General features: G+C 48.0%; 1 protein-coding gene across 1 annotated transcript; it reads left to right on the plus strand.

Moving 5' to 3' along the window:
* Positions 1-1,090: 1,090 nt before the first annotated feature.
* On the plus strand, positions 1,091-14,835 carry AIFM1 (apoptosis inducing factor mitochondria associated 1). The gene is made up of 17 exons (XM_039330931.1): positions 1,091-1,269; positions 2,529-2,668; positions 3,465-3,555; positions 4,342-4,371; positions 4,912-5,030; positions 5,125-5,255; positions 6,389-6,479; positions 7,328-7,412; positions 7,914-7,990; positions 8,472-8,580; positions 8,987-9,094; positions 9,192-9,280; positions 9,640-9,780; positions 10,523-10,665; positions 11,772-11,896; positions 13,244-13,440; positions 14,582-14,835. The coding sequence occupies exons 1-17, from the start codon at positions 1,197-1,199 to the stop codon at positions 14,651-14,653; spliced, it is 1,821 nt and encodes a 606-aa protein (XP_039186865.1). The 5' UTR covers positions 1,091-1,196; the 3' UTR covers positions 14,654-14,835.
* The last annotated feature ends 1,382 nt before the right edge of the window (positions 14,836-16,217 follow it).

The following is a 16,217-nucleotide window of genomic DNA, read 5'->3' on the forward strand; positions in this document are numbered from 1 at the left end:
TGAAATGAATCATTACAAAGATTTTTTTTTCTCCTTGTATAAACGCTTGATATTTTATTAACAAAATATTCTCCACCCAAAATATTCTTTGGGAGAGCTGGGGAAGCTGCGGAGGATTTCTGAAAAAGGTTTACTTGATGTATTAAGCTAAGGTTTGACCACTTTTTTTTTACTGATACAGCATAACCAGATGGGATCATATTACATGCTAAACCATAACCATTCATACAACATCCTGAGCCAAATTCAAATCAGTGGTGAATCAGTTTCTTCCACATTCCGATCAATTTAATCCAGATTAAATATTTCTTCTGCCCCCCCCCCCATCAGCCCTTTCAGGGCCAAATGTCAAAAGGGCACCAGCAAGGTGTCGTGAATGGGTTTTCGTCAATCAGTCTTGCCTTCAACTCCAATCGGATTACAGTATTATAAAGGACAGAAACTTGATGAGCTAAAGTCCTTTTTTCATTGCACCAAAATTCACCACCGCCCACACTCCAGGACTACATGCTGCATTGCAACTGTGTTATACCAAGTGGACCAAGGAGAATGAGGTCTTTGCTTCTCCCATTTATAGGTCTTTCTGTTAGAAATGATGCTATTTTTGCAAGCCCTGCACTTCAAGCAAACATGCTTACCAAGTTCCCCGGAGAAGGCTTCATCCACGTTGGTCTAAAATTTCACCCAGGAATTTATAGCCGATTCCCTACGGCTCCCTTGCATCCAAATACAGACACGCGTCTGCAAAAACCCCTGAGCTCTCGTGCACACGACTCCCCAGCACTTCCTCGCAACCCGGCAGCTCCCGGTGCCGCTGCAGAGCGTCAAGCCAGCACCGCCGAGTAGAGAGAGAGAGAGATGACCGTTGTGGGGCGGGCCCGTTCACGCAGAGATCCCGCAGGAACCCCGGCGGAGAACCCCGCCCGGCTCCGCAAAGCGCCCAAGAAGCGCCGCGCGCGGCACGACCGAAGAAGGGCAAACGGGCTGTAGCCCGAGCCAGCCACGCCCCCTCGGGCGTAGAGTACGAAGGCCTAGAACGGCGAGGGTGCCCCGCGTCGCGCGCGTGGCCGGGCGTGCGCAGGCCGGGCGGCAGCGCGCGTGCGCAGAAGGGGAAAAAAAGTCCTATCGGGAGGGACAGGGACGGCGAGCCGGGGGTGGCCGCTCGAGCACGCTGCGAGCCCGCAGCCCCGGCCGTCATGTTCTGCTGCCGTCTCAGCGCGCGGGTGGCGCAGGCGCTCGGCCGAAGGTCGCGTTTTGTGGCGGGGCCAGGTGAGGGGGGCGAGTCGGAGAAATCGGGGGGGGGCAGGAGCCGCGGAAGCCCCTCGCCCTCCCTCCCTCCTCGGGGCTCACCGGGGCGGGGAGGATTCACTAGCCCGGGAGCTCCATCCCCGCCTTTAGCGGTCCTCGTGTGCTCATCCCAGCCCCCCGCCCCCAGGGACCCCCCCCTCTTCTCCCGAGCGAACCCCGATAGGGGCGCCCAGCCTCCAGTGGCCGCGAGTTCCGCAGGAGCCGCTGCAGGGCTTGGCTGCCCGTCGCTCGGCGCCAAGGTCGTGACAGGCGCAAGGACGGAAGCGGGTGCTCCGCCGATCCGGCGCCCTTCCCGGGGAGGAAGCTGGGGGAAAGGCGGCGGGGGGGAGCCCGCTTTGGGCGGGGGCTCTGCGGATGGCCGGAGGGGGGGAGTGGAGCAGCCCCGGAGGGCGCCAGGTTGGAGGTTGGGGGGGGGTCTCCTTGCTCAACGGGACGTCCTGCTCTGACTTTTAAAATTAAAGTTTAATTTTTTAAAAAAATAAAGTTGTATGTTTTCCAAAAATTAAGATGACTGCTCATTCCGAGAAACGTCCCAACAGCCCCTGCCCCAATACTGGATTAAAGAGCTGGGATTAAACTAAATTTCTGAGGATTGGGATTGAACACTCTCCCGGAGGAGGGGAGACAGCAGCCCTGCAGGGTGACAAGTTGGAGGAGCTTCCTGGCACAACCTCTTTGTGTCTTTGTGTGTGTGTGTGTGTGTGTGTGTGTGTTTGTGTTTGTGTTTGTGTGTAAGGTGAACGTCCTGGCTTTGTCCAGAGGCTGGGCTGTTTGCTAGATCGCCTAGGGCTGAAATTCATGGCTAAATGTCTATGGAGGTTCTCAATCATCCCGGTCATGGTTCTCCCAAAGGTGCTTTTCCAAAAGGCAACTGGACTTTCTTGATTTTTTTTTTCCTTGAAAACATTTGGCTTCCCCTACAAAAAGCTTCTTGGATGAAAAGCGAAATGTTTTCAAGGAAAAAAAAAAAAACCAAGGAAATCTTTGGGACTGAAATCCAGGGGTTGTTCAAACTTCCAGCTATTGCTCTGCCTTATCTTTGCAAAATGCCACTTTTCCAACTCCCAGAATTCCCCAGCCAGCATGCTGGATGTCTGTGATGTCAATCACTGTCATCGTTGGCCAGTCAACTGTCTGTAATAGGAGCAAAGCCTTCTTCATCAATGGCTTAATAAAGTGCTTTATTGACAACCTTCCTTCCTAACAAATTGTGGTTCCAGGCCTCTTTCAGCGATGGAAACCTCCCTCAGAAAGACAACTCTGTAGACAAATGACGACCTCTAATTATTCATGGCAGCACAACAAAACTCTCTATACCTCCGTGGCATTGAGCATCTTCGCAGTTGGAAATGCATACTATGTAAGTAGACTCTGGATGAGCAAGAAAAGGAACCCAATCTGCTCTTAACAAGGTGGCTATCCTAGCCGGTAATCTTGCTTCCTGTGATTCTCTCCCCCCCCCTTCCCGGAAGTTAGAAATATTGAGGACAGAATTTGGGATGACTGGGAAAAAAAACCCCTCTGCTGCCATATCCCAAATGGGCAGTGCAGTGGTTAAGATGCTGGGCTTGTCGGCTGGAAATCCAGCAGTCCGGGTTTGAGATCCCAGTGCCACATGAAGGGGTGAGCTCCCGTCCTCACTCCAGCTCCTGGCAATCCAGCTGTTTGAAAGCGTGCAAACGCAAGTAGATACACAGGTATCACTTGGGAAGGCAACAGCGCTCCACGACATCGCACTGGCTACATGAATGTGGAAATGTCTTCAGACAGCGCTAGCTTAGTGGCCTTGAAGCAGTTGAGCACAGTCCCCTAGAATCAGCAAAGACTAGTGAAGTAAAATCCGCAAGGACTCCTCCCCATCCCAAATGGTCCAGTGTCCTAAGACCATAGCATGGATTTTTCCAGTTCCATTAAAAAAAAAATGATCCTGGTTTTATGAACCTGGATCCTGCAAATCAATAGTTATTGATGTCCGATTTAGCTATTTCCGAAAGAAGCCCTCAGCTTTCAACAGTTTTAGGAAAGTCTTCCCAGCTACTGCTTTAGTAAGTAGGCTCAGCTAAGCTATAGCAAAATGCAAAATTGGGGTGGGGGGGAAACGGTGCTCCCCGGTGCCCCTGTGGGGTTATGAAAAATGTTACCTTTTTGTTGTACAGGCATACGTGATTTTGAAGAGGGCTCGACAGCGAGACCTAGACCGTGCAGAGAGGAACGCACGAATGGCTAGCCAGATGAAATCTGTTTCAGGTAGGAGCCAAATTGTAGCAGATGGGCTTTTGTAGCTAAGATCTGTAGGTTTTCTATGTTAAGGAAGAATTCTAAGTGGCTTTTAGCACTTGAGAATGCATGAAATTTCAGTGGAAATCTAAGGTAGCTCTAGTTGTCCACAAATGTAGGTTCAGAAATTGGAGCAATAGACTCTGATGAAACTTACTGGAGGATCAGAGAAGGCAAAATTTTGAAGTTCTTAAATACTAAACAAAGCAACAATAGTATTTAGACTTATATGCGGCTTCCCAGTGCTTTATAGCCCTCTCTAAGCGCTTTACAGAGTCATCCCCCAACAATCTGGATCCTCATTTTACTGAAGGCTGAGTCAACCTTGAGCCGGTCAGGACTGAACTCCTGGCAATGCAATACACTGCACTGTAACCATCAGAATAAAAGAGGACTAGAAAAATGTCGAAGACATAGAAGCTAAATTTACTCGCAGCCTGAGAAAGAATATGAGGCAAAGTTTCAGACATGGTTACGCAGCTCATCTTGATGCAGTCATGGGATGCACAGAGACTGATTTTCCATTATTTATTACGTTTATATGCCACCCATCTCAGCGCTGAGCAACTCTGGGAGGCTCATGGAATGAAGGAAACTAATGGAGAGAAACTCTTCATGGCAGCAAGGGAAATGTAGCAAACTATAGCGGTACCAGCCAGCTGTATATAACAAGCACGTTGTATGTTCTGTGACATAAGATGCATCCTGTGCACCTGTACTTGATATCCTACCAAATGGTATCTTCTCTCTTTTTAGAAGGTGATGCTTCCTCTCTGGACACTAAAGGTAAGCAAGAGTCCTTAAAAGCAAGATAGGGTGTGTCCCCACCACCTCGACTTAAGTTTAGACTTTTAGACCTGGCGATAACAAAACAATTCTTCTTCCACTCTGTAGCAAAGGTGGGGGGAAAAGTGCAGTTGAGAATTTTACATTTTTGCTTCTGTGAAATTGGTAGCTGATCATTTGGGAGACTTTGGACCCTTTGGGGAATTTGGGAAAGGCCTAATATTGCATAAGATCATTGGCCCTTCCAGCTTCAATTTATCCACAAGGCTTGGCTTTGATTCTTTCAGAGTCCCTTTAAAAGCTCAGAGAACACCAAGGACCCCTCAAAACAAAAGCACATTTAGCTCACTGGTATCAGGAAGAAAAGAACAAGGCTCAGCACTGCTACATTTCAGTTTTGTTTTTGTTTTCTTCTTTCTTTCTTTCTTTTTTACTTTCTTTCTTTCTTACTTTCTCTTTCATTCCTTCCTTTTTTGGGGGGGAAGTGAGGAATTCAGTTTTGTTCAGGATATTTTTTTTATGACTTGCTGTTGCTTGCAGCCTCACCGGCAGGTCCTCGTCCAGACGTCCCACCCCACGTTCCTTTCCTGCTGATCGGGGGAGGCACCGCGGCATTTGCTGCTGCCAGATCCATCCGGGCTCGAGATCCTGGGGCTCAGGTAAGCGCCCCGAGTTTCTCACCTTTTGACCTGGTGGCTTTTCTGTGGCCCGTTGAGGCCTCGAATGGTGTGTTCCTGTGTTCCTGCCCTTCAGGTGCTGATTGTGTCTGAAGACCCCGAACCTCCCTACATGCGCCCTCCTCTGTCCAAGGAGCTTTGGTTTTCCGAAGACGCAGATGTCACCGAAACGCTGCGGTTCAAGCAATGGAACGGCAAGGAGCGGAGGTGGGCTTTTGGCTTTTCCCTCCCCCATCAATCAAAAACGATGCAGGTAGTTCTTGAGTCACAAACATTCGTTCAGCGACCGTTTGAAGTTACCACGGCCCGGAAAAAAGTGACTTAGGAGCATTTTTCACACAACCGTTGCGGCCTCAAGTAGTCAAAATTTGGACGCTCAGCAGCTGCTCCATATTGATGACGGCCGCAGTGTCCCGGGGGTCACGTGCGTGATCCCCTTTTGCCACTGTCCGACAAACAAAATCAACGGGGAGGGCCAGCTTCACTCAACAGCCGTGCTTCTAACTTAACCGCTGCCGCGACGCGCTTAACGGCTGCGGCAAGAAAAGTTGTAAAATGGGGCGAAACCTCCTTAACTGTCTCACTTAGCAACGGACATTTTGGGCTGAGTTGTGACTGTAAGTTGAGGCTGCCCAAGTTTTAAAATCTTCATCCAGGGCTCCACAGGGAAGACCTGGCTGCCTCCCACGGAAGTATTCGGAGACTACAGTTGGTCCAGAATGCAGCCGCGCGAGTGATAGTGGGTATTCCTCGATACACCCATGTTACACCTATCCTCTGTGAGCTGCACTGGTTGCCTATTGGTTTCCGGGTCCAATTCAAGGTGTTGGTTATTACTTTTAAAGCCCTATATGGCTCAGGGCCAGGCTATTTGCGAGACCGCCTACTACCTCATAGTTCCCTTCGTCCGGTTAGATCCCACAGGCTGGGCCTCCTTCAGGTCCCGTCGGCCAAGCAGTGCCATTTGGCGGGGCCGCGGAGGAGGGCCTTCTCTGTGATGGCGCCCACGTCTTGGAACCAGCTCCCCCCGGAGATTAGGACCGCTCCCACCCTGTTGATTTTCCACAAGCTGCTTAAGACCTGGCTTTTCCAGCAGGCCTGGGGTTTATAAAATCTGACCCCTGGATGACTGTTATTGTACTGTTTGTTTTGTCATGTTTCATGGTGTTTTTATTGTTAGCGGCCCAGAGTCCTGCGGGAGTAGGGCGGTTTATAAATTTTAAAAATAAAATAAAATAAATAAGTACTCCCAGTTTCCCTGAAGAAATCAGGGCAGTTCCCTCACGAATTCCTCCTTTCCTTCCCCTTACTGACCTTCCTTCTTCCCCCTCTTCCTGCAGTGTGTACTTTCAGCCGCCGTCGTTCTACATATCCCCACGCGACCTGATGTTCGTAGAGAACGGCGGAATTGCCGTCCTCAGCGGAAGGAAGGTGAGTGGAACATGAATCAGAACGGTTCATCTTAGCTCCAGCTGCCTTTGGTTTGTAACAGATTTTTTCCCCTGTCCCATTCATTCTTCTCTCTGGGTTCCAGGACAGCCAAAACATTCAAAGTATACCATAAATAAAAAGAAATAAATACTTTCTGGCCATCCCTAGTAACGCGATCTAAATGGGCCATTGTTCCGACTTGGTGAAAAAAGAGCACCGATTGTATTAAACCAGACGTCATGTGTCTGGCTAATGAAACACTTCAAAGAACTTTCAGGCATTTTTTAACCTAAAAAGCCTTTATTAGTGTAAAGGAGTGTCAGCACGGCATGGAGAATGCCAAGATCTGAATTTCCCTTCCTTTGAACATAACATTCCAGGCATTTCCCCTCCCCTATTTTGGGGTCATGATTCACATCTTCCAGTTAACCTGGAGGGCAAAGATTCACTTCCATTTCCTTCTCCTCTCTCATTCTCATCTGAATTAACTCTAAAAGTACCAGACAGTTCTGCCTATTTTGTCAAAGCAAGAATATTCAACTTTAGCAGCGTTGACACCAGAATTCGCTGAGCAAGCCATGGTGGCCTGGTGCTAAACTATGAACTATTTTGTGTAAACCACAGCAGCTGGTCCACCCACGATAATTCAGTCAAAGCTAAAACAGTGATGGCTGTGTGTGGGTGTGCCAGTGTAATGTTTTCGACAGAGATGGTGGGGTTGATGCTCTTTGTAGCTTGGACTCGGATGCCTCGATTTCTTGGACCAGTCCCGGTTAGGGATGAGCTCAGCCTCTGCTCCAGAGGGGCCAAGAGTGATTCTGAACACACAGACTTCTTTGACTTTGCAGGTGGTCCACATGGATGTCAGAGGCAACGTTGTGAAACTTGATAACGACCTGCAGATCTCCTATGACAAATGCTTAATTGCTACAGGTGAGGGCCTACTAGGCTGGCTTTATTTCCTCTTCCACTTGACCTTCTAAAGCAGGGGTCCCCAACCCCCCGATCCATGGACCGGCACCGGGCCACAGCATGCCATCAACCAGGCCACGCAGACAAGTGAAGCCCCGCCCACGGGATGCAGGCAGCCCGCAAAGCCACGCCCCCTCCGATCGGTGGGAAAACCTTTGTCCATGGAACCAGTTCATGGCACTCAGAAGGCTGGGGGCTGCTGGTCTTAAGGCAGGGGTCCTCCACCTTGCCAGCTTTAAGACTTATTCACTTTAAACTTGGGGTGAGAGGGAAAAAGGGAACAAACAAACAAACAAAACCAACACGTTTACAAACTAGCTCAGGGGTTCTCAACCTTGGCAACTTTAAGACTTGTGGACTACCCCTGCTATAGAGTGACGGCCAACTGACCCAAGTCCTGGAGAGCTTTGATCTGATGTAAACTTAGTCCAAATGTAAGTTTATTCTACCTTCTGTTCTTAGGTGGTTCTCCAAGGAATCTTCCGGTGCTTGAGAGGGGAGGTCAAGAAGTGGAAAAGAGGCTCACACTTTTCAGGAAGGTAATCTTTATTGTTTGGGATAATAATAATAATAATTAATAATAATAATAATAAAGTTGGAAGGGACCTTGGAGGTCATCAAGTCCAACCCCCTGCTCAGGCAGGAACCCTACACCATTTCAGACAAATGGCTGTCCAGTCTCTTCTTAAAATCCACCTCTTAATTGGATAAGGGTATAATTAACAGAGTTTTTGATTTTTTAAAAAAAAATGTATTAAAATTTAGTTGATTTGTTATTTGGCTGATTGCTGCATTTAAATGAGTGGAAAGAGAAAAAAATACAGCTGTTCTATTAGATGTCCAGCCAAAACCTGGGATAAACAGCAGGTTTTTCAGAGACCTCATTGAGTTTCCTACTACAGAAGGCAAATTTGTTTCTGTGGCAGGTTTCTGGTCTTCCTTTTTTAAAAAAACAGGAATTTTATTAAACATTACAATTAAAAAGAAAAACTAATTCAAATTTGCACAATGTCATTACAGATTGAGGATTTCCGTTCGCTAGAGAAAATGTCCAGAGAGGTCAAGTCAATCACTATTATTGGTGGTGGCTTCCTGGGGAGTGAGTTGGCCTGTGCTTTGGGGCGAAAAGGTGAGTGTGAAATATCAGTTGTAAGGCTTGAATTTAAGTGGCGGTTAAGTTTTTTTTATTAAGACATTGGAACCAACAACCTCAAACATACCCAAGTCCTTGTTTTACCTTATGAAATTTCAACACATCTATCAGTAGAAAATTGATTATCTTAATGAAGACAGCTCTTCTTGTTTTCTATGAACTATCAGGATTGTGTTGTTTAATAATAATAATAATAATAGAACAAACAGATGTGCTGTTTTCCTGGTTGCTTTCTGCCTACTAGGAAAACTGGAATGAAGCCACCTTTTAAAACTGGCATGTTTGCAGGGCCCACAGGGCCCCTGGTGCCCAAATTCCAGACTGAACGAATCATTCCCAGAAAAATCAAATAGGCAGCCTAAGCTCTCCCTTCCCTTTGCAGCGCAGTCGAGGGGCCTTGAGGTCATCCAGATGTTCCCAGAGAATGGCAATATGGGCAGAGTCCTTCCTGAATATCTGAGCAACTGGACCACCAACAAAGTCAAACAAGGTGACTTTCTCCTTGTGGAGAGCTTGTAGTTGTTGATGAGGTCAACCCTGCTTCTCCTCATCCTGAGACTGTACTTCTTCTGCCTTTCCGTTTTCAGAGGGAGTCAACGTAATGCCCAACGCCATTGTGAAGTCGGTATCTTTAGCTGGGAATCGGCTGCTAATACAGTTGAAGGATGGAAGGAAAGTGAGTAAGGCAAAATAAGGCTTGCGTATTTCTCTAGGGTTAGATGCCTGTTAATTCCATTTGCTGTGAGGTTCGTGGAGTTCCTGGGGGGGGGGGGGCGCCTTGTTCTGCGGTGTCTTTGTAAAAGCTGTAAAGCTTCCAAAGGGACCCAGCTTAGAGAACACAGCTCTCTTTCACAGGCCCAAGTATGTGAAATGGACAGGAATTCATATTCACTGGTCACCTTCCATGTATCTTACTATTGTTCCTCCATGTAACCTGCCCCTGGGGCAGAGACAGCTCTTCGGCTCGTTGCATCATAAAATCCCCTTGGAAATGGGTAGTACAAACAGTTGTGTCTGCTTTTTTTTTCTGGTCAGGTGGAGACGGATCACATTGTGGCAGCTGTGGGCTTGGAGCCCAACGTGGAGCTGGCCAAGTCAGCTGGCTTGGAGGTGGATTCTGATTTCGGGGGCTTTAGAGTTAACGCTGAGCTGCAGGCCCGCTCCAATATCTGGGTGGTAAGTCTGGATGGCATCCCAGAGACCTACAAACGTGTGGATCAGTCGTGGGATCCGATAGGAGCATCTCAGATCCACCATCAAGCTTCAGTAGCTAGCCCTTGGACCTAACGACCGCAATGGATCCCAAAATTTCCGTTGCTAAGCGAGACAGTTGTTAAGTGGGTTTTGCCCCATTTTATGACCTTTTCTTGCTCACAGTTGTTAAGTGAATCGTTGCAGTTGATAAGTTAGTAACCCGGTTGTTAAGTGAATCTGGATTCCCCGTTGACTTTGCTCGTCAGAAGATCGCAAAAGGGGATCACGTGATTCCCTGGGACACAGAGACCGTCATAAATATGAGTCAGCTGCCAAGTGTCTGAATTTTGATCACATGACCCTGGGGATGTTGCAATGGTCGCGAGTCCTTTTTTTCCAGCGCCGTTGTAACTTTGAACGGTCACTAAATGAACTGTTGTAAGTCAAGGATGGCCTGTGCGCCTTTCTTATTTGCCCCTTACAAACAAGCAAAGCCAGCAAGGGGGGGGGGGGAATGGCTGAAAAGGATTTCTGTCCTCCATCCTTGCACCATAAATATGTCAGGTCTTCCGCTCCTTTTCCTAACTGGAGGAAACCCCCCCCCCCCACAAAGTGAAGCCATCTCAGCAAGCTAAAAGTGAGGGGGGGGGGGAGAATGCATTTTTGCTCTTGAAGGTCACGGCTCACATCCCTTGTTCTTTCTCCCCCCTCCCCCCCAATACAGGCAGGAGATGCTGCGTGTTTTTATGACATTAAGTTAGGCAGGAGGCGAGTGGAGCATCACGATCACGCGGTCGTGAGCGGAAGGTTGGCTGGAGAAAACATGACCGGCGCTTCAAAGCCATATTGGCACCAATCCATGTTTTGGTAATTTATTTTAATTCCTTTTCATTCTTTCAGTCCAAGGGATTGGATTGTTGGGGGGGGAGCGATGCGGACAGGCTGGTGCCCAGCAGCAGGAGAATACTCTATAGAGAAGGAAGTACCGTATATGCTGGCGTATAAGATGACTTTCGCAAGGCTTACAATCGGCGCCGAAGACGGGGGTCGTCTTATACGCCGAGTCGCCTTATACGCCGGAAATACTGGTAGTTTCCGGCATATGAGACGACGTTCTAGGCATGCGACTCGGCGCCAAAGACGGTCATCTTATACGCCGGGTCGCCTTATACGCCGGCTTATATGGTAACAACGGCAGAGAGAAGCTACCAAAGATGGGAACTCAAAAGGCGATTGAATCCAGCCAAGGGCTGCAGAAAAAGAATTCCAGAAAAAAAAAAAAATTCACCAGTCCTTTCTTACACACTGGGGAGGCAGCTGGGCAACAGCTCACAATCTGATGACTTCATCCCTCCCTTCCTAGATACACGAGCCAGAACAGAACATACGTAGCCTACCATGTGCTTCCCAGGTAGCACGGAAGGAAAGGCAGACACCTCTGGCCACAGCTGTTAAAGGCTGAAAAAAATTCCAGAGGCCCTGCTGGATGTGCTTTGCCAGTCTTGTTTCTGTCTGGCTCAGCTCCGCTTGAATCTGCCTTCCAGTCGTTGGGTGCAGGCATGCAGTGGGTGAATTCAGATCCTCCTTCCTAAAGATGCCACCACGTTGTCATTTCTGACCTGATAGAAAGGAGAAATTCTAAACCTACCAAAGGAATCATATTAATTATAGGTCATCAACTTAATTATACTTAAAAGGAATGAGATTTACTTTTCAGAGATCTGGAATTTCATCCCCCTGCCTTTGTCAGTAGATTTGCAGAAAAACTTATCAATATTTTGAGCGTTTCTGTATCTGTGGAAGGATTTGTTTTTTCGTGGCACCAAAAGAGGATGGTGCTCCAGGATATGCTCATTTTATGTCCATAGGTTCAAAAACAGAGCCCCCTTGGTGTCAGTAGCAAGATCCCCAGTATTTCATCATCCCGTTCTAAGCTAATGCCAATATTGTGTACTCTCCTGGTTTCATTTTAGGAGCGACCTAGGTCCGGATGTTGGATATGAAGCTATTGGCCTTGTGGACAGCAGCTTGCCCACCGTGGGAGTATTTGCAAAAGGGACAGCAAAGGACACCCCAAAATCTGCCACAGAGGAATCAGGTTAAGACTCCTAAATTATGCTACAGGTGTTGTATCTCATTGTGTGGAGCAGGCTACTACCTAGGCAGGCCATATCGTGCTTTCCTTGGGTAAGCCTTGCTTCTTGCATGAACCCACAAATCCAGAATCATAGAACGTAAGGATTGGGAGGGAACTTCATCGATCATCTAGTTCAACTTCTCCTGCCAGTGCATTGCAGGCCGATGGGCATCCGACTTCTGTCAAAGCCCCTTCAGCAGAGAGGTTACCATCTCCTAAAGCAGTGATGGCGAACCTTTTAGAGACCGAGTGCCCAAAAACTGCCCCCCCGTCCCCACTCCACCCTGCCCACTGGGCTATCCACCACCTCCACGGCCTGCCACAGATCACCCGGGCAGCCCAACACCGCCATGGTGGCCATGCCCTCCGTCCGTGCCCTGTAGCATCATCTGTGCGCAATGGGGAACAAAGGTGGAGTCTTGTTCCCGCTGCCCAGTTACCATGTCCTTGGCTCTGCTGCTTTGTATGGGGCAACTCTCCAGGGGGGCTGCTGGTCAGGAGGGGGCTGTGGGAGGAGGCGGGGCTGGGGAGATGGTGCGTGTGCTCACAGAGAGGGCTCCAAGTGCCGCCTCTGGCACCCGTGCCACAGGTTCGCCACCACTGTCCTAAAGCAATCTGTTCCGTTGTGGCTCAGTCTTCTCACCATGAGGAATTTTATCCAGGTCCCCAGCCGACATCTACTTCCTGTTTTGTCCTACCTCTGGAAGCCACTGTGAATAATTTTTGCCACTTGTTGGGCACTAGAGACCAGGTCCACGTGTGAAGGTCCAGTTAAACTGATTTATGCCTATACTGGTTCCTGTGCACAGGAATCTTCTTGTTTAACCGTCAGCACATGCTTGGAGTTAGATAAGGATCAGTGGAATTCAAGGGTTAGACTCTGCTTATGACTACATAAAGATTCTAGGCTGAGCCCTCTTTTAACTCCACCGCCAGATTCTGCCGCTCGTCCTCCTGCGCATATGATTTTTCATATTTGACTTTCTTGTGCTTCAACATTGCTGCCGCCCTGGTTTTATCCTCAGACTGAATACACCCAAATACGTCAACCGTTGCCAATAGATATTCCTGCCAAGGCCCTTACAGCCTTTATCGCTGTCCTCTGGACACACACTCCAGTGTAATTTTGTTAGGTTTAGGGCGTAGCTGCAGCATCCCTAGGGCTGAACAAGATACTTATGTCTACTCGGTGGAAGGGAAACCGCTTTCTTTTGAAAAAAGCACAGGGCCTCCCCCGACATGGTGAGAGACGGAAGGGGTCCAGTACCTTGGGGGAGCCAAATGTTGATTCAACCGACTTGCATTTAGGAACTGGAATCCGTTCGGAGAGTGAAACCGAAATGGAAGCCTCAGAACTCAAAGTCTCAGCAGCCTCCCTTTCCACTCTGCAAGCTCCAGAGCAGGGAGAGGATTACGGGAAAGGAGTCATTTTCTACCTCCGGGATAAAGTGGTGGTAGGAATCGTTCTGTGGAACATCTTCAACCGGATGCCAATCGCTCGGAAGGTCAGTTTGCGCGGCTCTGCTCTGGGTGCACACACAGAATCAGCTGGGTTTGAGGGAGAGGAGCATTAATGGGTTCAATTTACTCTTATTTGGAATTCTTTAGCATGCCGATTTACAGTGTGTGTGTGTGTGTGTGTGTGTGTGTGTAAAAAACAGTTAAGGCATCAGGCTAGAAACTGCAAGATGGTAAGATCTAGTCCCACCTTAGGCACAAAACTAGCTGGCTGACCTTGGGCCAGTCCCTTTCCCTTAGCCCTAAGAAAGAGGCAATGACAAACCACTTCTGCAGGGACTAGTCCATGCAATCTGTAAGAATCAGACACGATTGTAAAAAATTTCTAGTCCTCAGGATAGAGCCAGGGTTCCCAACCGGGGTTGCTTGCACACCTTGGTGGTGCAAGACGATATTCCAGACGGTACGAAAACTTGGGTTTTCAAAAGTATAGCGCATATGCATAATTCGTTGCCATTATTTCAAACTTTTGTTAAGGGGTGCGAGAATATATCAGAAGCGTTCTAGGGGTCCCGGGTATAGAAAAGGCTGGGAGCCGCTGGGATGGAGGTTATTAGCTTGGTCAAAATCTCCATCTCCTTTATTTGAAAGGAGCATAGTAATATAGGCCAAGGAAGTCAGCTCCAGCCTAGATGATGATGAGGGAGAATGAAATATTTGCCGAATCTTGTGACAGGCTGGCAGTGGGAAATACAGGCGTTGGCAGGTACAGTTTGCAGATAATGTGGAGAGCCTATTTTAATGAAAATCCGAGCAGTGCTCCAGTTGCAATTCTTCCTCTTCCACCTCATACCAAGTCTCTGACCTTATAATTATGGATTGGGTTAATTCTTCCCCTCCCCTCAACTTCACCCTTCCTCTACTATTCATCAGTAGCAAAGAATCCATAAGTAAAGCGGTTTTGAGAAGCAGGCAACCTAAAACTGTTCTAAAATGCAGAATTTGAAGGACGAGTGCATTTCTTCTCTCATTTCTTGCCCTTCATGGATAAAGGAAGCAGCCAATGATAACCAGAGATGGTCCAGCTTCTAAGCGGGCTTTGCCTTGGGCGAGGCAAAAGCAGATCCAACAGAGAGATAGGCCTACCCCAAAGGCTTTTACTGAAAAATGCTTCCTTTTCTCCTGCAGATTATCAAGGACGGGGAGGAACACACTGACCTGAACGAAGTTGCCAAACTCTTCAACATTCACGAAGAATGAACGTCCGGTGGGGCGGTCTGGATTGCATTTTGCAAGTGGAGTGACAAGAGTGGGGCGCAGCCTGTGTGGTATCCAGTTTGTGGGTCTTCCTTCCACTCTGGGCAAATGTGAATATTGGGCTCCCCGCCCCTTTTTTTGCACCATGAATTAAATGAGATTAACTTTGCTATTACAGAGATCCACCCAGCTTGGGTTACCACTTCTCTGCTCTTAATTGGGCATTGTGCGGCGATTACAGCTAAGTGGTTTGTGTTATCAAAAGCCAGGTGTGTGATCTTTCCCGCTACCGAGACCTTTTAGGACAGAGTAGCAGGTAAGAGATGCCAACTGGGAAGTGTTATTTTGGACAATTTCCTGGTACTGCTGAGATGCTCAAGATTCATCTCAAGACAATGTTCATTTTTCAGTATTAAAAAGCAACAGGGAAAATTTTCACAGGTTGAGGGAACACCCAACCTCGCTTAGAAGGAACGTGTCTTAGGTTATCTGTGCTATCTGCCCATGTGTGCATTACTGCAACCCAAAACGCTGGGCTGATGAAAACCACAGGGGGAAACACTTCTGTAAGCCACATACAGTCACAAGGGCAACTGTCCCCCTATGGCCTGCTGGGAAGGGGTCTCCAACCTTGGCAACTTTAAGATGTGTGGATTTCAACTCCTAGAATTGTAAAAAAAAGTTGTTGAGACTCTAGAAATAGAGTGCAGAGAAGGGGCAACAAAGATGGTTAGGGGACTGGAGGCTAAAGCATATAAGGAAAGGCTGCTGGAATTGGCTATGTCTCGTTTAAAGAAGAGAAGGATGAGAGGGGACATGATTGCAGTATTCCAATATCTCAGGGGCTGCCCCAAAGAAGAGGGAGTTAAGCTATTTTCGAAGGCGCCTGAAGGCAAGACAAGAAGCAACGGGTGGAAACTAAGCAAGGAGAGAAGCAACTTAGAACTAAGGGGAAACTTCCTGACAGTGAGAACAATTAACCAGTGGAACAACCTGCCTCCAGAAGTGGTGAATGCTCCAACACTGGAAGTTTTTAAGAAGAGACTGGACAGCCATTTGTCTGAAATGGTATAGGGTTTCCTGCCTGAGCAGGGGGTTGGACTAGGTGACCTCCAAGGTCCCTTCCAACTTTTACGATATTATTAAGTTGCCAAGGTTGGAGACATCTGCCTTGGGTCCTGGAGAAACCCTTTGATATGCTGAGTAAGCGAGGTTGAAGCAACTTCTGTGGCTTCCTGTTGAGTACATCCCCAGTTGCATGGGCCGATTGGGCTAGAAGCAATGCCTTCCCCTGCCTGCCTTTTGTCAAATCTCTTAAGACCAAAAGAAGACAAACGTTTTAACGAAGTGAAGTTCTCATCATCTGGCCGAGGTTTCTTAATATTTACATTTTAAAAATAACCAGGACATTGTAAATTCGACTTGACTAGCCTGTTTGGATTCTTGAGAATGCAAAGGCTCTCGGCAGGGTGTCTTAAAAATGGCACCTCCGCAGCTGAGACTGCTCTGGCATTGCTTAAATCGGGGGTCACCAACCTTGGCAACTTTTAAGACTGGAGGACTTCAA

This window comes from Crotalus tigris, unplaced genomic scaffold (assembly GCF_016545835.1).
Source record: "Crotalus tigris isolate CLP2741 ecotype Arizona unplaced genomic scaffold, ASM1654583v1 scf7180000017622.5263843, whole genome shotgun sequence".
NCBI lineage: Eukaryota > Metazoa > Chordata > Lepidosauria > Squamata > Viperidae > Crotalus > Crotalus tigris.